Raw genomic sequence first — 22402 nt, 5'->3', positions numbered from 1 at the left:
CATTTACCAAACATGGCCTATATAAAGTTTGTCTCCAAAATAATAGTCTTGTGAATGAGCAATTGCACTTAAAATTATATTCAAACAACTCTATCACAGTCCACAGTTCGCAAACCATATGGAGGTTTGCTCCACCAATTTGGTATGAGATTGTAGTTGATGAACTCCTTGTACAATAATATATATATATATATATATATATATATATATATATATATATATATATTCCAACAAAACCTAAAAACCAAACTTATCGAAAAAAAAAAACAGTCTATAGAGTTTCTTAAATAAATAAGTTAAAGATTCTTGAACTGTTGTTAATTATGAAGGCTTGGTGACAGGGATGCTAGCCAAATGATTAGTTTACTTTTGATCAATTTACATGAGTTACTATACATTTACCTTGACAATATATTGTATTGAAGACAAATATCAAAATATATTTTTTTAATTTTACCAATAATATTTGATATCCTTACCATTATAAATATAATTTTTAAGCTTTCAGAGTTGAAATTCATATTATGGAGAAGCTAAGTTGAATTAACTCAAAAGTAAATAACAAGCGAGTTTAGTTTTTAGGTTTAGATTCTAGCTACCTGTCCCATTTTATCGATCATGATATTTCTTACTCGGTCCATATTTAATAGTCAAATACTCAAATTAATTTTTATTACTTATTTTCTATATATTGAATATTCTATTTTTTTATTTTGATAGATTTTAATTTAATTTAAAATATACAATTCTTATTCATTAACATTAAATAAAAAAATATGATAAATAATTGAGTTATCACTCACTAATTGAATTATACACATAAAATAAAACAAAGAAAGTATTGAACAATTAAAATCATATTCACAATAATAATAATAATAATAATTATTATTATTATTATTATTATTATTATTATTGTTATTATTATTTTTTTTATTATTGATAAAATTATTATTGTTGTTGTTGTTGTTGTTATTATGGAGCATAAAGTACCATTTGATGTATTTGATATATACTTAAGAGTGATAGTGATCAATGATTGTTCAAACAAATAGTAGTAATAATCATACCTTTTGGTCAAAATCAATTGATGTTTTAGTTGAACAATATAAGAAAAATGTAGGGTAAGGAGCTCTTTGATAAGACATTAACTCAACCACATCCATCCAAACTCCAAATATCTTTCTATTAGGAATTGTGGTCTAAACAACTTTAATTTCTCATCATACCATCCATATGCATGTTATAGTCGCAATAGTCCTAATAATTTCTATGATACTATACGTAATGTTGTTGTATATTTAAAATTTTAAATGTGTCTAACATTATATTCTAGAGGGTAAAATTATTGATTACGGTGTTCTTTACATGTATTTCTTTCTATGCTAATTAATTTTTATTATGAGAGTTCTCTATTAAAGTGGAATTGTATTGTGTGTTTTTATTTATGTAAAAGAGTATTGTTTTATCAAACATGAAGTGTAACTTGTTGGAGGCATATATGTAGGCCCAAGGTATGTAGGAAGGAGTTGGGAGATTAGGGTGTGCCATATTTTTTGTGAACAAAATAAGGCCGCTAAATTTTTTGTAAATTTTTTCTATAAGGGTAATAGGGGCTTGAAGGGTATTTGAAGGTGTTAAGATCAAGCGTCACTTGCCACAAAAGGCGGCTGGATAGTCCCCCGCAAAGCACCTGTCGGTCTTTTGTTAGATCAAGTATTTATCACAATACCAAAATATATCATTAGTAGCCAATGTGCAACTTTATTTCATTGTACTTGTGTAGCAGCTATTATTGCAAAAATCGCGCCTAGGCGTCGGTAGATCACCTAGAGTATCACCATAATCGGTGATTTAGGCGACCGGTCGACTAGACAGCCGCCTAAGCGCTAACCACCTAGGCCGCCTAGTTAGCCGATTAGCTATTCTTCGTTCCTTATGGTGCTTTCAATGATAGTGCTAGTATTTCTTAGCTTAGAGGAGTATTTATTATGAGAAACTTATAAAATTGTCTACAAATAATTATTTGTATGAAATTTTATACACCTATTTGGCGTGGCTTCATCTATTATTAGAAAATCAACTTAATCGAATCACCTGATGTCCTCTAATTAGTTGCCATAATTAATCATAATTACTGGAATTATGATAATAAAAAATTAGCAATTATTTAGTCATTTAATACAAATCATTGTACCTCTTTTTCCACAAAATAGTTCCAACCATTATTAAAAACATCATTGTTAAGGTTCAAACTCGAACCGTCCACATTATACTAAAAAATTGTAGTCAATCACCATAATACAATTATCAATTTTATTATTTATCTAATTATTTTGGTCTTTTTGAAATATTCGATTATAACTCATATATATTTTTCTAATGCCCAATTTTGGAAAGACTTTAATTCCACTGTTTCCAGTGTTGTCATGCCTAAAAAGAGAATAGTTAACGGCAAATTTGGAAGAAATCATCTATTTTCAATTATAAAAAAAAGTATACATGTCTTTAACAATAGGATTTAAATCCGTGACATGCTATAATATCAATCATTATGATCAAAATTTTACTACTAAATCAAAATTTATAGTTGGTAGTGAAAACGCAACTTATTTTCTTGTACTTGGGTAATAGTCAGCACAGCGTTTCGACGGCAAGATGTTGGACTCAGTTATCCGTGTCTCTGCTTAACACTTACCAGTTACCACTACGCTAAAAGTTATAACTAGTAGTAGTCAGTACCACGTGACATTCTGACGACAGAATATTGAACTTAGTCCTCCAATCTTCCGCATAATAATCCTCTCCTAGCACCTGTCAATTTCAACCTGTGACCTGCTCTGATACTAATTATTATCAAGACCGACGACTTTCATTACATCTAAAATTATAATTAATAAGGAATGAACATCTCTATTTTCTTATAGTTGTGTACCAGTCAGTGTCATATTTTTATAATAAAATGTCATATTTAACCTTTCATATGAAACAATATATATTAATCATAATTCATACATGTGAAGCTAATTAGTGCCCAAACATGAAAGGCAATAACCTGATGGGAAATAAAAAAAAATAGTTTTCAAAATTTGGTTTTTAGGGGCCCGAGGATGTATTTATTAGTATTTGACCCCTTTTCTCCTACATTGAGACCTTCATCCCAATTAAGATTGCATTTCCATTTTTTATATATATACTTTTTGTACATATGCACATGTTGTGTTCGACAAAATGTCTGATAAAAATTTATATTCCATCACCAATTGTTTGATGTCCACTTCTCCATGAAATCTGCTAAAAGCCAAATTTACCTTTACTACTTTCTCAAAACTCAAAACCATGATCATATCCTAAATCTACTCTCATTTCTTCAAGGGTAGGTAAGGTTTGAGATGCTGAATTTCACAATCCTTAATTAATTATTCTTTTATATTTAATTATTTTCTTAATAACGACAGAAATTCGTTGTCACTATTAGTCTATTAAAGGGTGTGCATTGGATAAACTCCGCGACCGTTGTACTACAGTTACGAAAAGCTCTTTACCAGGGTTGCGGATTAAGTGTTTTGTATTAGTGTATAATATAATAATATGCAAACCACACAAAAAATGTAACTATATTAAAAAAAAAATCATGTACCATGAGCTTAACTGAGAGAGTTGTGCTGACAATTATATTGATTTTTTAAGAATAATTAGCCTTAAAAAAAGAGTAATTAGTTTTAGACTAGTTAGCTAGACCAACATACATAAACCAAATGAGATTTACAAATAGAGTGAAAATGTTATGGAAAGATTTGATTTGGCATCCTATGCCAACCCAAGCATCTATTTGTTTATGGACTTGGACTTTGATAGTTCTTGAACTAATTGAATGGAGTTTTAGGCTTGTTAAGATATACTTTCTATATATTTGATTGGAGTTTTTAATTAAATTCTCATTCAATTCAAATATAATAAAAATAATATTTATAATATCACTCATTCATTGTTGGAATAAAATGATAATTTAAATTTTAATGTTTGATTTGTAGGAATAAAATTACATGAAATTTCAATTCCACTATTTGGTATCCATAGCAATTAGAAAGGAATAAGTATTATAAAGACCAAAATGTCCATACTTATTATTATTATTGTTGTTGTTGTTGTTGTTGTTGTTGTTGTTAAATAATAAGTACATTTAAGTCAAAACTATAATGCAATGCCGTTGTTATTTAGACACTTTAAATATAAACTTGTATAACAAGAACATATTTAATAGCTTTCAAAATTTAATAACCATGCAACGTTAAGCTTCATAATCTCATATAAATAAAAGAAAAAAATCGGCCTTCATAAAAATAAAAGTACACAACGTAACTTATTAGTTAAACATAATAAAATGTTAAAAAATTTTAAATGTTTACATCTAAAAATATCATAGAATTATAAGTTTGTCTCAAGTGTATCTTTTTTAATTAGAAAAGATTGAGAAGGGTAATTTTGCCTCAATTGTATTTTTTTTATTCCCCACCAATGCAGAATTGAAATACCAAGGGGCCGGGGAGGGGACATGGATTCTAATCACATGAAAATAAATGAGAAAATTATAATTCTACAAAATTGTAATTTTCTCCAACTAAACGAATGAATTTGTTTGTCTTCAAAATTATGTGGGAATTAAATGAGAGTAAAATTATAATTTTTTCCAACCAAACGGATAAATTTATAATGGTTATTGGTCATGTATTTTGTATATATTTTGCTCACATATAGTCAATAATGGGAATTTACAATGTCAGAGATAATATAAAAATGTCTTATTTCAAAATAAAAAAGAAGTAGCACACATTTCAACTATTATATTATATTTTAAGAGTTAATTGAAATTGTAAGAATGTAAGTAAAATATTAGTATATTGTAAATATATTTTTTGAAAAATTAATGAAACTCGCAACTACTATTCAAAGGTGTGTACAAGATAAATTTTATTCTTGTGTAACAATCTACAAACTATACAAGAGAAATAAATTGCACTAGAAAAATTATATGCAACAAACTCGATCAAGAAAGTTATTAACAAGAATAGAATTTATGACATTCTAATACAAAAATTATTTTTCACCCATTAATTAGTGCGAGAGAGTTTTCAAATATGTTAATATTAACATTAGAGTCTGTTTTAAAAATGATAGTGAATTGCAAAGGATAAAAGATGCCCTAAGAAGACAATTGAGGAAAGTAAAATATGTGTATGCAAAAAGGAAAGTAAAATATGTGGAGGAGCTTAAAGTATGCTGAGAGGAAATAAAGGCATGGGATCTGTGAGAGAGACAAGCCAAAAAGTTTTTAAAAAATTCTGAAGTAAATAATGGGAAATTGAAAACAGTACATAAAAGAGAGAAGTGAATGAATGAATAGGATGTTTTTTTGAGAGTCCCAATAATATGTATATATATATATATATGTCTCGAGCCATGTGCCATTCCTCTCTCATCTCCTATCCGTTGACTCTCTCTCCCTCTCGCACTTTTATTCCGTCAGATGGAATGAATGTGTTGCTGTTGTTGGCCTTGGCCATGTCTCTTCTTTATCCTCCCAAAATTATCATCAATTTCATCATCACTTAATAGTGTTAAAGAGGGTATTTAGTTGTTGGCCCCGACTTAGCTCACTGATTCAATTTGTAACATAAGAATTATGTTTAAAGTGGACAGATTCTCTGTGCACACTTGCATTTGACTTGTCGGTAGAGTCATTGACTAACTATGATTCGGGATTTGAATTATTGGGAATGTAGAGGGAAGGAGTGATATAAAGACTAAAATGCCCTTTTATAATAATAATAATAATAATAATAACTAAGGGTAAAAATGTCATTTTTTTCATTTCCATGCTATGTTGAATTGAAATTCATAGGCGGGAAGGCATGAATTACCTAAGGTTACCAACTAAGATTATTTGCTGAGATTATTACATATTGATTTAACCGAAAGGTTCAAATGAGGGTGGAATTAACTTCAAGAATTCGATGTACTGGATAAATCTTACTCTAATATGTAATGGCGTGATAAGTATATCATAGATTTGTAGAGTAGTGTTAACTTGGATCAAATTTTACCTAATTGGGTATAGATATGTAGTAGTATTCATGGCGGGTGCAATTCTAACTGATTTGATTTGACAATTAGCTTAATAACCACAAAATTTCAAGTTCAATTCTCGGTGAAAATTTGTTTATTAACCCTCTCAATTTGAGCCAGTCAATTATGAAAAACATGAGGTCCAATCCCTGTTGACTAGAATCGCAAGGTGAGTTTCACCCGGAGCAGATCGAGTTTGCTCGAATTAGTGAGTATATCATAAGATACTCTAATCCATCCCCAACCAAACCAACCCTTTGAATTTGGGGAGTATTATATTAACTTATGGTTTTTAATGACACTGCATAAGTTAATTAATTTGTGTTGGCTGCTGCAGGCAGTTCAAAAACAACTTTTATTATTTGGTTTTGCATTAATGGGAGATCAGATGAGGGCATTGAATTGATTAAACTGCCTGTTCATAGAATGCTACAATTGTATATATATGCTTTTAGTTGCTACTTAATGATAGCATGTTTTGTTAGGCTACTAGTGATTGTTACCATTCACTATGCTACTATTAATTACTATTGCCAAACACCTGTCACTGTTTGTCTTCTGGTTAGTTGATATTCAATAAGTATGCTTTTAAATGAGTTGCTGTTGAAACAGTCTAATCATTCCCCTAAACTTATCCTGGTAGAAAAATGTAATGATGCACAATAGATTCTAACCCTCAGCTCAAACTAACAAGTCTAATAAATCGGTCTTGTTAGAAGTCAAACTTGTAACGTAACATTTAAGTTAGTTACCAAGTGAACAACATAATCAACTTGATTAGGGTTGTCCCAATTTCTCATTAATTTAAATAGTATGTATTTGTTATTAGATGAATAAGAAAAATAAAAGAAGTAAAGCTTTAAATAGGTTCCAATTAAGTTCGAACCCCAGTGGGAGCGGTCTATTCTATGAGCAACTTATAGACTAGTTTACCCCCTTTTAGTCATCCGTTGGTTAGGGTCACAAGACGGGATATACCCAATGTACACTCTCGGGTAGTAGTTGCAGGTATCCCTCGTCACCCATTAAAAAAAAAAAAAGAAGCTTTAATTGATACTTAACTATGATATTCATGTAATTATTCGCAAAGCAAGTATAAGAAAATAAATTTACACATTCGCTATAAGTCATATATAACTTTTGATGTACTGATATGCGTTTAATGCTGACATAAATTTCTTATTTTCCATGAAAAAAAATTATGACAACATTAATGGGTTTCAACACTGGAAAGTTACAAAGAGAATTGTTAGTGAACTTAGATTATTCCGTACAAATTTAGGGTGTTCCCACGGCTTGAATTAACTACAAACAAAATGGGTTGTACATTAAATGCAACGGATGATGAGAACTGAATATTGTATTGATAGAGTTCTTGTTACAATGATAAACAGTAGAGAATGTATATATACAAGTAGAGTCTTAGAAAGCCTAGAATAGATAATCCTAATATGAGTCTAATAGATAGAGTCCTAATACTCCCCCTCAAGCGGAAGGTAGACTGGTAACCTGAAGCTTGTCTCTAAGAAAATTAAATCTAGGACTAGGCAAAGCTTTCGTAAAGATGTCAGCTAGTTGATCTTTTGTTGAGATAAAGTTCACCTGAATGTCACCATTAGCAACCCTATCTCGAACAAAGTGATAGTCAATCTCTACATGTTTTGTCTTGGCATGAAATATAGGGTTGGCACACATGTAGGTAGCACCCAGATTGTCACACCACAGCTTTGGAGCTGGAACACCATCGATGTTATTGTCACACCACAGCTTTGGAGCTGGAACACCATCGATGTTGATTTCTCGTAGTAATGACATGATCCAAATAACCTCAGCACAGACATCTGCTAAGGCCTTGTACTCAGCCTCCGTGGAAGATCTTGCAACTGTCTTTTGCTTCTTGCACACCCAAGACACAAGATTGGTGCCAAGAAACACTGCATACCCACAAGTAGACTTACGATCTTCAGGACAACCAGCCCAGTCGGAATCAGAGAAGGCATGAAGTTCCCTAGACTCTGACTGAGTCACACGTAGCCCGAAAGATAGAGTGCCCTTAACATACCTGAGTACTCGTTTCAACTGCTCCCAATGGGTTAGAGTAGGAGCATGCATATGTTGACAGAGCTGATTGACCGCAAAGGACAGATCCAGTCGCGTGATTGTGAGATATTGTAGAGCACCAGCCAAGCTTCTGTATTTGGTTGGATCATCAAACGGATCTGCATTAAGCAACGGAGGTTTGGACGCAGCAATAGGTGTTGCTAGAGGCTTACAATCAGTCATACCAGCTCGTTTAAGGATATCTGCCATATATCGCTTCTGAGAAAGGAGAACACCAGTGCCAGATTTCACAAGTTCAATTCCAAGGAAAAACCCAGGATAACCAAGATCTCTAATCTTAAAGGCAGAAGCCAATTTGGATAGAAGATCAGCCACCAATTGCTGATCATTTCCCATAACCAATATGTCATCAACATATACTAACAAGTATACACAGACAGAACCACGAGAATAGTAAAATAATGACACATCAGTCTTTGAAGCGATAAAGTCAATCGAAAACAAAAAAGTATGCAAGCGATTAAACCAAGCCCGTGGGGCTTGCTTTAAACCATATAAAGAGCGTCGCAACAAACAGACATGATCATGCAAGTGAGTGTCAACATATCCAAGAGGTTGACGCATATAAACAGTTTCAGTTAACGTGCCATTCAGAAAAGCATTATGTATGTCAAGCTGCCTAATCACCCATCCTGAAGAAATAGCCAAACTTAACAGCAATCTGACTATAGTGGGTTTAACAACTGGACTGAATGTATCAAAGAAGTCCTCACCAAGGACCTGGTTAAAACTCTTTGCTACCAGCCTTGCCTTGTGCCTTTCTATTGAACCATCAGCTTTACGTTTGGTCCGAAAAACCCACTTGCAGCCAATTATATTCATACCTGAGTGAGGAGGGACCAGAACCCAAGTCTGATTATGTAGGAGTGCATTGAATTCTTGATCCATTGCCTCACGCCATTCTGGAAATTTAACAGCCTGAGTGTAGCAAGTAGGTTCTGGAGGACAAACCTGAGCAGACAAAGCCAAAAGTGGAGCCACAGACCGACTCCTAGTAGCCATCGTGTGGGACCGAACAGTCGGACGTGTGGACCTACCACGAGGCCGACCCCTCTGGCGAGCCGGGGCAACAACAGGCTCAGCAGATGATGTGGACTGATCATGATCAGCACGCACAGGTGGCTGTAACTGCAATACGGACTCAGCCCAAGGTTGCTGCGTAAACGGTGGTGGCTGCACAACAACTTTACTAACAAAAGGAAACACATTCTCATCAAAGTGTACATGTCTGCAAACATAAATCTTATTAGTCTGTAAGTCCATGCACCTGTACCCCCTAAAGGACGTAGGGTAACCTAGGAAGACACAGGGAGATGACCTGAATGACATTTTATGACGGTTATAGGGACGCAAGTGAGGATAACACAGACAGCCAAAAACTCGAAGGAAAGAATACGAGGGAGAAGATTTATGTAATAGCCTATGAGGACTGGAATTTTGTAACACAGCGGAGGGCATTTTGTTAATCAAGTAAACAGCAGTCTCAAAAGCAAAATCCCAAAAACGAGATGGCACAGAAACACGAGCCATAAGAGTGAGACCGGTTTCAACAACATGTTTATGTTTCCTCTCTACACGCCCATTTTGTCATGAGTATAGGCACATGATTGTCTATGATTAATTCCTAACTGAACAAACGAAGAATGCAGCTTTTTGTATTCTGCTCCTAAATCAGACTGAACAGACTTAATTTTACGATTAAAGGAGCGTTCAACTAAGGCACGAAACTGATCAAAGATGGCATACAAGTCAGATTTTTGTTTCATAGGAAAAAACCATGTATAACGAGAATGATCATCGACAAAAAGAACAAAATAACGATAACCAGAGGATGACAAAACAGGAGCTGGTCCCCAAATATCAGTATAAATTAAATCACAAACATTCGAACTAGCAGACTCAACACGTGGCAATGGGAATCGAGCAGATTTACCCAATTGACACGCAGAACATAAAGTAGAAGTACAACGAGAAGCACGACTAGAACTACTAACAGAACAAAAAGGAAGAATTTGACTTAAGACTCTTTGATGAGGATGACCCAAACGATCGTGCCACACCGACGAGGAATCACGTGAGGAAACAAAAGCCTGGGGACTGACTTTCGGAACAGGAAGCGCATAAAGACCACCCGAACTATTGCCGCGCAGGAGGATTGCTTTGGTTGTTATATCCTTCACAACAAAGAAAGACGGATGAAACTCAAAGAAAACGTCATTATCTTTAGCAAAACGCTAAACAGATAAAAGAGAAGAGGATAAACCAGGAACATGTAAAACATCATACAACTGAAAAACCCTAGTAGGAGTAGGAAAGGTAGCATGGCTAGTATGACTAATAATCAAACCCTTACCATCACCAACACGAAGAGAATCACCACCATTATACTCCTCGGATGTAGATAATGCAGCAATATCAGGTGTGGCATGGTTCGTTGCCCCGGTGTTAGGAATCCAAAGATGCGAGTCTGCTGCCCATTCGGCCAAGAGTTGCCGACATTGGAGGGACGAGACGGAGCCCCACTGCCACGCTACGAACTGCCGCCACGCCATGGACGCCGCCCCCCACCACCGCGGTGAACTGTAAACGCAGCAGCAGAAGACGGCTGGACACCGCCATACCCGTCGCCGACCGAGAACTCGTGTGACCCCAGTAAATCAGCAAGAGCAGGAAGACTTACCGGCCGACCATTGACGTTCAAGGAGGCAATGACGGAGTGATACTCTGGTCGCAAACCTCTAAACACATACATATTAAGCTCCTCCAATGGCACTGAACGCCCAGTAAGGGCAAGGTCCTTGACCAGAACCTGCGCACGGGCTATGAAATCAACAGCCGAAGCATCCCCCTGGCGGATTGTTTGAAGCTGACCGAGAAGGTGCATGATCCGAGCATTACTGGAGGAAGCTAGAGCTCGTTCAAGAGCCACCCAAAGTTCCTGCGACGTACGACAACCAACCGCAAGATACATGACCTCCGACGATAAAGACGAAATTAGCATGCTGAGAACCGCCTGATCTTGACGTACCCACGGAGCGAACAACGGATTAGGCGTAGCAGGTGGCGGAGTAGAAGAAGCAGCCTCAACAACCGGATTAGATGGAGCAACAATAGGTAGAAACGCAGGAGGGCACGGATTCGTACCATCTACGAAACCGATTAGTTCATGGCCACGCAAAAAAAGAACAACTTGTGTTCGCCAAAACAATAAATTCTTATTGGTGAGCTTGATGCTCACATAGTGATGTGCAGTAGAAGGAGTTGCAACAGCCGAAGAAACAGTGGAAGAAACAGCAGCATCAGAAACGGTCCGTTCAGATGAATTAACAGATCCGTCAGCCATCGGGAAAGAAACCTAGGCTAGCTGATACCAGATGAGAACTGAATATTGTATTGATAGAGTTCTTGTTACAATGATAAAGAGTAGAGAATGTATATATACAAGTAGAGTCTTAGAAAGCCTAGAATAGATAATCATAATATGAGTCAAATAGATAATCCTAATATGAGTCAAATAGATAGAGTCCTAATACGGATTCCACATTAAATGCAACACTCTTATACTAATAACTGCTTGGATTAACACCCGGCTCTGGCTATTATTGTTGATTGCTTATTCTGGCTCTTTCTACCGTTACATAATTAAAGCTTTGATTAGACCCGAAACCTAATTACATAATTATCCAATTATCTCGTCACCTGATTAAAAGAAGGGTAGCTTCAACTTGAAGAGAGACAAAGAATCCAGCTCAAGTTGAGGGTGGAATGAAGATGGTGGGGGAGTTGATGATAATGTAAATTAGAAAAGTGATGAGTGCAAACCATATAATCCTATATATGAATTGAAAAAAAGGGATAATCTTGCACGATGAAACATTATATTTGTAGTCTTTAATGTGGGCAGCACTACGCAAGTCTAGGGTTCAACATAGGTTGGTGTTTTAAATTGGGGATTTTTCAATTGTTATCTCCATAAGGAAAACCCATCCCATTCACAAGTCTCCATCACAGCTTCTGTTTACTTGTTCACAACTAGTTTGGGTCTAGCTGATATGAGGAAGAACAGGTGGCCCCCACCCTATCCTAGTCATCACATGGTGGGCCCCCAAAGGGGCCCCACGTGTTTATAATAATTTATCACAATCATGTACTGTACTACTGTGGATTATTATATTTCAAAAAAAAAATATATGTACTGTGGATTACATTATATTATACACTGATTTGATGATGAGGTGAGAAATACTATATATGTAGTGTGCGGCTTTAGTTAAGTGATATTTTTTTGCATGTTGCAACATTTTGTTCATGCTATATACAAGTGTATCATGTATCTACTCTATCATAAAATATTTCTTTAAGTGATCCAAATAAGATTATCAAATTTTAAAAATTAAAACTAGCTAATTCAATCTAAATCCAGAACGGTGGTGTGTGTGTGTGTGTATACTCATAATCATATGAGTTCACCCTTTTCAGGAGTCCGTGTGAGCATATCTAATCCATTAAAATGTGAAGATCAATGACTTAAAATGTGAAAACAAGCCTATATATAACTTTTAAAATAGAAAAAATGACAATTAATTTTAATCACATAGTTATACTTGTCACTAGTTTTTGTTCTCAAATTGTCTATGAAATAGCTTTTTGTGTTCCTAAGTTTTGTTAGGCTTTGGTTAAAAAAAAAAAATTCACAAACAATTGACAGCTGACAACTATAAATATTTTTTGTTCAATATATAATGTGAACTGATTCTTAAACTAGATAACCCAGTTAATTTGAAAATCAAAACCATGACATTGTATCGTAAAGTTTGATTTCAATTCAATCAAATTTATAATTTAAATCATTAGAACAACAATAGTGATAGAACTCAAATTTGAATTTTTCGTCAATTTTGTGAAGCCAACAAGGAGAAAGATGGAGAAAAAATCAGAAGGCCATCATCCAAATGTGCCCGCTAAACGCGCAAATCACACTCACGTTTGTGTCTGTCTCACTAACAAAAAACTCAAACCTAGCAAAATAATCCTATATACCTCTCAGCTCTCTCCTCCCTCCTTTGTCCTCCACCTCAACCTTTAAAAAGAGAGAGAGAAGAAGAAGCCAATAGGGATGCTCTCAAAACCAAAATCAAATGGATAACAAAACCAAAATAGCTTCTTCAAACCAAAAGATTAGAGCTCATAAAGTGTGTTTCAAATCTACCCAAATTAAAGACCAAATGCAGCATAAATAATGAGTTAGTTTTAATGGAAACTATAGTGTAGAGTAGCATGGTTTTAGGGTGTGTATGTTAGCCGTCTAGCTATAAGTTGTAGGGTTTATTGGTGGCAAAAGTAGACTCTTCACAATAGTAAAAAGCAATTACATTACGCTACCTATTACTTTCGAAAAGTAATTCATCTTACAATCCACAAAGAGCCAAACTTGTGAATAAAAATTTATAAGTTTTAGTGGATTATATCATGAATTTTATGAATTTGTCCTCAGATTTATAAGAAGATAAATTGAGTCAAGGAGTCCAATCGAAGCTTTCAATGTTCATGGCAAAAATTTGAATTCTTTCATACTACTAGAAGCAAGTTTTAAGTGAGACATTTCATCCACTAAACTAAATGACCAATACCCTAAGGGCATAGAATAAAATTTCACCTACCAACAACCTGTAAAAAATACCCCCCCCCCCCCCCCAAAAAAAAAAAAACTTTAATAAAAAATAGAAATAACCTTAATAAAGGCTTTAAATCATGACCCTAGCTTGACTAAGTAATAAATATTCCAATTCTTACTTATCGAGAACAATCTAACGAAATATTTTAATTCTTACTTTACCAGGACATATAATCTCTATTTATTCTGTTACGGGCAAATATAATTTACCCTCGTGCACTTTAACTTGTCAATAGTTTTACTTTTGTAAATACAAAAACAAAACAAAAAAAATGTTGGGTTGTGGCTCGGAAAGCTTAGTTCGGCATCATGTTATCAAACTGTGGCGTTGACTTACTATTACACAAGTGTAATAAAATAAAAATGTGTCTTCGTTATTAATTAGTTATTGTTTTTGACGTAGTGTTAAGCTGTTCACTGATCCAGGTAGTGCTTTATCTTTCTCTTTGATGGAGTTGTTGAGGCATCTTTTGTTCTACTTTTTAGAAACAGTGTGCAGTTAACTTTTGTTATGTTGATCGGTTTATTTGATGCATTCTCTCTTTATCTCTTGTGCTGCCGCCGACAATCTTTTATTAGCGTGTTTTAAGGTAGGTGGAAACAGCACACCTGCAATTTTCAACATCGAGTTGAATTGGAGTGTGGGTAAAAGCTCTCTACTCATTTTTGCGTTTGGGACTTGTTTCTTCTGCCGATGACTTGCCTAATCCAAACACCATTTAAGGTTTTTTTTTTTTTTAATATGAAATAAGAATAAACATTCAATGAGGTTAGATATCAAACTATAACCATATATATTAAAATTATAAATTTATACCATTTTTTCATAAGATATTATTACATTGACCAAAATTTTCACCATTTGGCGTGGTCCATGTAACAAGATACTTCACCGTAAATACATTAGCCTAAAAGTTAAAAGTTATAATATTTATTAAAAAAAATGTTACCGATAGTTAAAAGTTATAATTCTATCACCACACATTACTTAACAACTCCAGTCGAGTTGGTTGGACAATTGCCTTAGTAACTCCTTATGAGAGTTATGAATTAACCTTCTTGATTTAAGTCGGTTAGCAATAGACAACTTAGTCTAGTTTACCACCTCCTTGTAGTCTTATGCTAACTAGGATTACAATGCTAGTTTCACCCAAACCGCACTTTCAAGTAGGGACTACAAACTTTCTCAAAAATGAAAATAAAAAATTATAATAATAACAATAAACCACCCTTAAATGCCTATAGTTGGTCACCCCAAAATGGCAAAAATGTATGTATAATATTATAACAATAAACCACCCTTAAATACCTATAGTTGGTCACCCTTAAATATTATTTCCAACTTTTCAAAAGCCGTCAACCCATAATAGTCTCATAGTGGTATTCTCACCCTATAAAACTAAGCCGAATTCAACTTGAGTAAATAAAAAANAACTTGTCAATAGTTTTACTTTTGTAAATACAAAAACAAAACAAAAAAAATGTTGGGTTGTGGCTCGGAAAGCTTAGTTCGGCATCATGTTATCAAACTGTGGCGTTGACTTACTATTACACAAGTGTAATAAAATAAAAATGTGTCTTCGTTATTAATTAGTTATTGTTTTTGACGTAGTGTTAAGCTGTTCACTGATCCAGGTAGTGCTTTATCTTTCTCTTTGATGGAGTTGTTGAGGCATCTTTTGTTCTACTTTTTAGAAACAGTGTGCAGTTAACTTTTGTTATGTTGATCGGTTTATTTGATGCATTCTCTCTTTATCTCTTGTGCTGCCGCCGACAATCTTTTATTAGCGTGTTTTAAGGTAGGTGGAAACAGCACACCTGCAATTTTCAACATCGAGTTGAATTGGAGTGTGGGTAAAAGCTCTCTACTCATTTTTGCGTTTGGGACTTGTTTCTTCTGCCGATGACTTGCCTAATCCAAACACCATTTAAGGTTTTTTTTTTTTTTAATATGAAATAAGAATAAACATTCAATGAGGTTAGATATCAAACTATAACCATATATATTAAAATTATAAATTTATACCATTTTTTCATAAGATATTATTACATTGACCAAAATTTTCACCATTTGGCGTGGTCCATGTAACAAGATACTTCACCGTAAATACATTAGCCTAAAAGTTAAAAGTTATAATATTTATTAAAAAAAATGTTACCGATAGTTAAAAGTTATAATTCTATCACCACACATTACTTAACAACTCCAGTCGAGTTGGTTGGACAATTGCCTTAGTAACTCCTTATGAGAGTTATGAATTAACCTTCTTGATTTAAGTCGGTTAGCAATAGACAACTTAGTCTAGTTTACCACCTCCTTGTAGTCTTATGCTAACTAGGATTACAATGCTAGTTTCACCCAAACCGCACTTTCAAGTAGGGACTACAAACTTTCTCAAAAATGAAAATAAAAAATTATAATAATAACAATAAACCACCCTTAAATGCCTATAGTTGGTCACCCCAAAATGGCAAAAATGTATGTATAATATTATAACAATAAACCACCCTTAAATACCTATAGTTGGTCACCCTTAAATATTATTTCCAACTTTTCAAAAGCCGTCAACCCATAATAGTCTCATAGTGGTATTCTCACCCTATAAAACTAAGCCGAATTCAACTTGAGTAAATAAAAAAAAAAAAAAAAAAAAACCTTACTTAGTCCAGAGCTGATCATGTGTTCTATTCTTCGAAACACAAAACGAACAAAATTAATTGACCAATTTCTTTTGAAAATTAAAGTGCCTCATGGGTTTGGTAGGATAATACGCTACCCCACCAAAATAACAAATGATGGCATTAAAGATCAGCAAGAGTTCCTCCCCCTAATGCACTACCCACACTGTAAAATTGGTTGAAAAGACAAAAATTACATGATTTATTACAGAGAAAATTGTAGTAAATAAAAGCTAAGAGGAATTAAAGGTTTGTAAAACTGACTGAAAAAAATAAAATAAAATCACAACAGAGATAATATAAACCAGCAATACAATCCGGGGGGAAAAGAAAAAAGAAAAAACTCATCCTTTCATGTTCTCCTAGATTCTAATTGTAGAGTAGGAAACAGCTGAATGATTTGTATAAGCAATACAATTGAGTAAAAGCTGCACTTATCTGGTCTGGGCTGGAGAACAAAGTAAACCTGATGCATCTGCTCCAACCACTGCTAGGTCACAAACGGTACAAAGCTGCCCCTCTTGGGATAGAACAAAATGAGTACAGCAGTAAGGGCAAGTGACGTCTTTTTGACCACGGTAGATAGGGACATGGGTTGCGCCACAAGTGACGAAAGGATTTCTGAAGTCATAATCCAGCTGTGCAGTATCGCGCATATTTTTCTCTGCAGCCTGGAGAACTTGCCGTGCTAACTTGGCCTGGCTTTCGACGGTTGGGTTGGTCTCCAAGAGTCGCCTAGCAAAGTTGGCAGCTGTGATCATGTTACCAGCCTTGTAGCACACAGTCATGGCATTTTGCAATGCGAGTCTCAAGTGGGGAGTCTGAAGGTTACAGTGGGTGAAGTAGGCTGCCAATTCCTGCTGACGAGTAGGGTTGTCCTTCATTTCCTTTCTCTTGATTTCCATTTGCAAACCCAAAACATACTCCTTCACAATGATCACCAGTTCCTTGACTTCATCTACCTCTCGTCGTGATTCAACAACAATCAGGGGAATGGTATGGAGGATGCCCTGGAAAGTTCGAAGAGCCTCAGCGAATTTCCCTTGCGTTGTCAATTTGTAACCGGCTTTAAGTTTCTCTTCCAACTGTGAAAAACTGAAGACTAGAGAAGGTGGACGCCGCACATTAGGGCTTGCAGATTCACTCCAACCTCTCTCGAGAGCGACTGAAATCACTGGTGTTGTTGAGAGGGCAAGCAAGTATGTATGGCTGCCAACATGAAGATCAATAAACAATTGCCTTAGAGGAGTAAAGTTCCTAATCCCTAGTTGTCGGTTCAGCAACCGCATTGCAGTGTCGAAATTGCCAGCAGCCACATGCTCAGCAGCAAGAGATGATTTTTGCACCCAAATCTGGCTCACAGGCATGCCAGGGGTTGGGGTGACAAATACCGAACGTGCATTAGGAACATTCTTTGGTGTGTCACTTTCAGGTGGCAGCTCCAGATCCTCAAGGTCCCATCCTCCTTCATCTCCTTCCTCTTGAGCTTCCTCATCTTCAAGCACCATACTGACATCACCATTCTGCAGATTGTCCTCTTCACCAACATCCAATGTCTCACCCCAATCACCATCCACAGCTTCTTCATCGTCCTCCCTCGCATCCCTATCTCTAATGTTCAGTGCACCTTCAAATATGCCTTTAGACACCATTAACAGAGGCCAATCTCCGCCACCCGAAATAGGACTAGCAGGCAGCAAAAGAGAAGCTGTCTTCTGCTTTGGCAAAGATGGGACATTATCACCAAGTTCAGATGCAAGACGCTCAGCAATATCACTGAGCCCATGGACTGATGCAGTGATGTAAGCAAGGGGTAGATGACCAGCATTCTCCAAAATCTTGATGCGCTCACGAATGTCTCCAAGGTACAAAGCATTGTGGAACTGACCCATCACTTCATTTTTCACCTCAGCAATTTTCATCATCTTAGATAACTTCTCCAGATTCCCAGTTATCAGATAGAGGAATGACAGCCTCTCAAAGTTCTTTGTTTTCTGGTATGCATATTCAACAATGCCAGCATTACCCTGCCGAAGGGCCTCCACCCCCAGCCTATACCAGTGATCTTTCTCATCTATTTTTTTAGCAGATTCAAGTGCAATCTCAATATTCCCACTTTCAAGTGCTAAGTTGAAGCGGGTTCGCTCATCTTTCACAAAATGGAGGGCAACTTCTGGAAATCCCTTCTGCTGCAAATATGCAATCATGGCTTGCCCACAGAGTTCTGAGTTCCTTATCATGCTCATAACTTGGTCATATCTCTTCCTCAACAAAGAGAGCTTAAAAATGTACTCAGTCGAATCAATGATAATTGGGCGGTTCTTTCCATCTCTGTCCAAACAAAAGATTGTGTTCCCATAAATTTTTGTTATATACACTGGTACATCTAAGGTCTTAATAATTCCATTATCCCCATTGGGAAGGCAATACTTAATGTGGGTCAGCGTTGCATATATGAAAACCCCATTGTCATCCCAGGTTCCACTCTTGACACGAATAGTCTCATGAAGGGTGCAGCGCTGCACCAGCTTCTTATCAGCTATGACAATAGAATGCTTGCTGAGCAAAGCAACACTCTCCATGTCTTGTGACCACACAATGTACCTAATAAAAGGAGTTTGAAGATCTCCAAGAACAATTCTCTGTTGAAGATCAAAAATCATCACCCTGTCCTCTGCTCTACACAGTAAGTTTCCAGTACCAGCATAAAATATTGCATCAGTGGCCATAGGAAGAATACTTTTCTTAACAATTTCATTTTTCAAATTTTTTACAAGAACCTGATTGGTGCTTTTCTCAAGAACTGCAAACCTATTTCGAGCAACAAAAATTGCTGATCCTCCAACTCCTCTTTTAGCATCTTGCACTGTGTCACCCCTCCCATAGCTATCTTTGGGCACAATATACAGTTCATAAGAACCCCCATCCACATCTGAACATATTAAGACAGCATTTTCACTAGGACTGTAGGAAAGGGTTCGTGGACTTTGATTCAAGCTGTTTGAACCAGGCCTACGAATAGGTATCAACTGTGTATCTTTCTGAGTTGAATACTCATAGACTCGGAGGAACCGGTCTTTGACATAAAAGAGAGAATCACCACTAACGGAAAAAGCAGGGCGTTCTCTCTCCAACTTGAAGACTATCATCCCACTGTCATGGCCCGCTGCTAAAAGATTCATCTCTGGGTGAGATGCAAGGATCCAATACCTGTCATGCTCCCTACGAAAAGTCTGAAGACCAGTCCTTTTTGTAGCATCCCATACACGAATGCTCTTATCCTCAGAATTTGAGACAATAATATCTTGTCTTGCATGAAATAAAACACATGAAACATTGTTCATGTGCCCCCTCAATGTGTCCACCTCCCAAGCTTTCGTATCTACAAATGCAGAATACAGCAATCACAAAACAATTTAAGTTTAGAAATATATAGCAGTACAATACTATTCGAATAAAGGCCAACAGAGGATATTGACAACTACATCATCAACAATTCTAAATTTCTAATTGTTGACAACAAACACTAAGATCTGTTGGTTTTCCAATAAGTTGTATGAATGAGAAACCAGTCCCCTATACACATGCTAAATTAAAATTTAAGACGTAAAAGAAATTCCACATGTCCTACAGAGAAGCCATTTCATAATAATTAACAGAAGAATAGCTAATACACAATTTAGTCAAAACACCAACAAAAAAATTTGAAATTCTAAATAGTAGTAGAAAATATAAATTTAAAATATCCACAAACAAAGCCAATTTCCTTAGCTGTAAAAATGCGAACTTCTATGAAAAAAGAGACATTTTTTATTTTAACAAAACTCGACAACTCTTTAGACTTTAACTTATACATCTTGGCCCCCCTCCACTACTTCACCTTTTAAAAATGTTTTCATAAATCGATTTGTCTCTTTTCATCTTTGCTCTTCAAACCCTTACCAAACCACATTCTAAACTTTCACATCACATCATTTTCTAACATAACTCCTGATCAATATCATAAATTTCATGAATGAGCAGGAGAGCAGTTCTATAGTTCTACTAGCTTAATGAATAATTGAAACTGTTGCAAGAGTGACCACCAAATTTAAATTACATAGGATTTCCTTCAATCGATTTCTAGTATTCCAAGCATGGAACCAAAAAAACTGCTATTGAGAAAAATTAAATAATTTAAAAAGAAAATGGTAAGGAAACAGAAAACAAAGTGCACACAGGGCATACCATTCATTCGCCAAATTTTCACTTGGCGATCATCAGCACCAGAAACAATTAGGGGTAGTGTTGGATGGAAAGAGGCCCAATTAACACCTCTATCATGGCCTTCTAAGACATACTTCACCACAGCATCAACCCCACCAAAGAAATCTGCATTCATCTGACTTAACCGCAGGATGTCATCAGCAGGGGAAACTGTTTTCTTTCTCAGGGCACCAATATCCCAAACCCGAATTGTCTGGTCCAAAGATGCAGAGACAACCAAATCTTCTTTGGGATGAAATGAGGCACACATCACATAATGGTTGTGACCAGTCAAGACAGAAATACATGTACGAGACTGCCAATTCCATATCCTGATTGTCTGGTCATCACTTGAACTAACAATCCAGGGGTATTCGTGATGAAATTGAACAGTCCGAATGTAATCAAGATGACCAAGGAGGGTAAACAGACACCTATGCTGCTTGTAATTCCATACCTTAATTTTATAATCATCACCTGGAGTACAACAAATCCAAATACACAAGGTAAACTGAAGGAAAACACTCAACAATGATCACCACATATAATGAAGCATCTGACCTGATTCATCTAGTTATTGACTGATGCTTCACACAAAAAGAATATATCACTAAATTCATTTCAAATATTCAATTTAAAAAAAAAAAATCATTCTCAAATGTACTTTGCTTTCTTTAGTTGAGCAATGAGCAACAGATATACAACACACACAATTAACAACAGTAGTCTAATATGATCCGTAGAAGCTAAAGAGCAGATTGTTTAACATATCAGATATACTAGCACTGCCGCAGCACATAAACACATCAATCACGGTTAGAATTTCACTAATTGAACGAAACTAACAAACAACATCAATTTCCAGATTACGCCTATAGCAATCATAATTTAATAAAAGCATCAGTAGATCCACACTGAACCGAAGTCTAACTAACTGCACCGCAACACCGAAAGCTAAGAAACAGAAACAGAAACAGAGAGAAAGCAAGCAAAGAGCAGACCTCCAGACACGAAGAGCGGCTGCGACTTGTGGAAGTGGACGCCCCTGACGGGGCCATCGTGCTCGTCGAAGCGATCAATGAGGGTGCCCATCCGGTAGTCCCAGAGCTGGATCACGCCGCTGTGGAGACTGGCGAGGATCCATGGCCGCTTGCTGTGGAAACTCAGCCCCTTGACTCGATTACTCTTCGTCTCGAACTTCGTCAGCATCTTCTCCTCCCTTTCCTTTCCCCGCGGCTTCACAAATCTGAAACCCTAGCTGGACGGCGAGATCGAATCGGAGTCAGATCTGAGACGGGCGGTGCATTTGATATGAAGAAGACCCAAGGAAAACCGTAGAGATGAGTCTCTCTGATAAAATAAGCGGAGATATGAGTGAACGCTGTCGGATCTACCCGGTAACTTTACTGTTTTATAGTACGGGTTAAAAGTGGATCATCCGAATCGGGTTGTCTGTCATCTCCGCTAGATCCATCGCGCTGGAATACTCATTTCGCCTATTCTCCATGTCGTTTTTTTTTTTTTTTTTTTTTTTAATTTTTTTTTTTTTTTTTTTTT

The 22402-nt window shown here is 35.9% G+C and overlaps 1 protein-coding gene across 1 annotated transcript; it reads right to left on the bottom strand.

Moving 5' to 3' along the window:
• Positions 1-16778: 16778 nt before the first annotated feature.
• Positions 16779-22230, bottom strand: LOC116028071 (coatomer subunit alpha-1-like). Its single transcript, XM_031269866.1, has 3 exons — positions 21847-22230; positions 20828-21322; positions 16779-19982 (listed from the first exon to the last, which is right to left on the bottom strand). The coding sequence occupies exons 1-3, from the start codon at positions 22052-22054 to the stop codon at positions 17035-17037; spliced, it is 3651 nt and encodes a 1216-aa protein (XP_031125726.1). The 5' UTR covers positions 22055-22230; the 3' UTR covers positions 16779-17034.
• Positions 22231-22402: the final 172 nt, after the last annotated feature.

Source organism: Ipomoea triloba, chromosome 8 (assembly GCF_003576645.1).
Source record: "Ipomoea triloba cultivar NCNSP0323 chromosome 8, ASM357664v1".
NCBI classification, from domain to species: domain Eukaryota; kingdom Viridiplantae; phylum Streptophyta; class Magnoliopsida; order Solanales; family Convolvulaceae; genus Ipomoea; species Ipomoea triloba.
This window is presented reverse-complemented; position numbering and strand designations above follow the sequence as displayed.

What these genes read in the sequence shown, in the direction of transcription:
- LOC116028071 (XM_031269866.1), bottom strand. Translation starts at nt 22,054, where the DNA reads ATGCTGACGAAGTTCGAGACGAAGAGTAATCGAGTCAAGGGGCTGAGT. An exon ending in GCCGCTCTTCGTGTCTGGAG is followed by an intron (nt 21,323 to 21,846) that starts GTCTGCTCTTTG and finishes GTTGTACTCCAG; the next exon opens with GTGATGATTATAAAATTAAG. An exon ending in GAAAATTTGGCGAATGAATG is followed by an intron (nt 19,983 to 20,827) that starts GTATGCCCTGTG and finishes CTGCATTTGTAG; the next exon opens with ATACGAAAGCTTGGGAGGTG.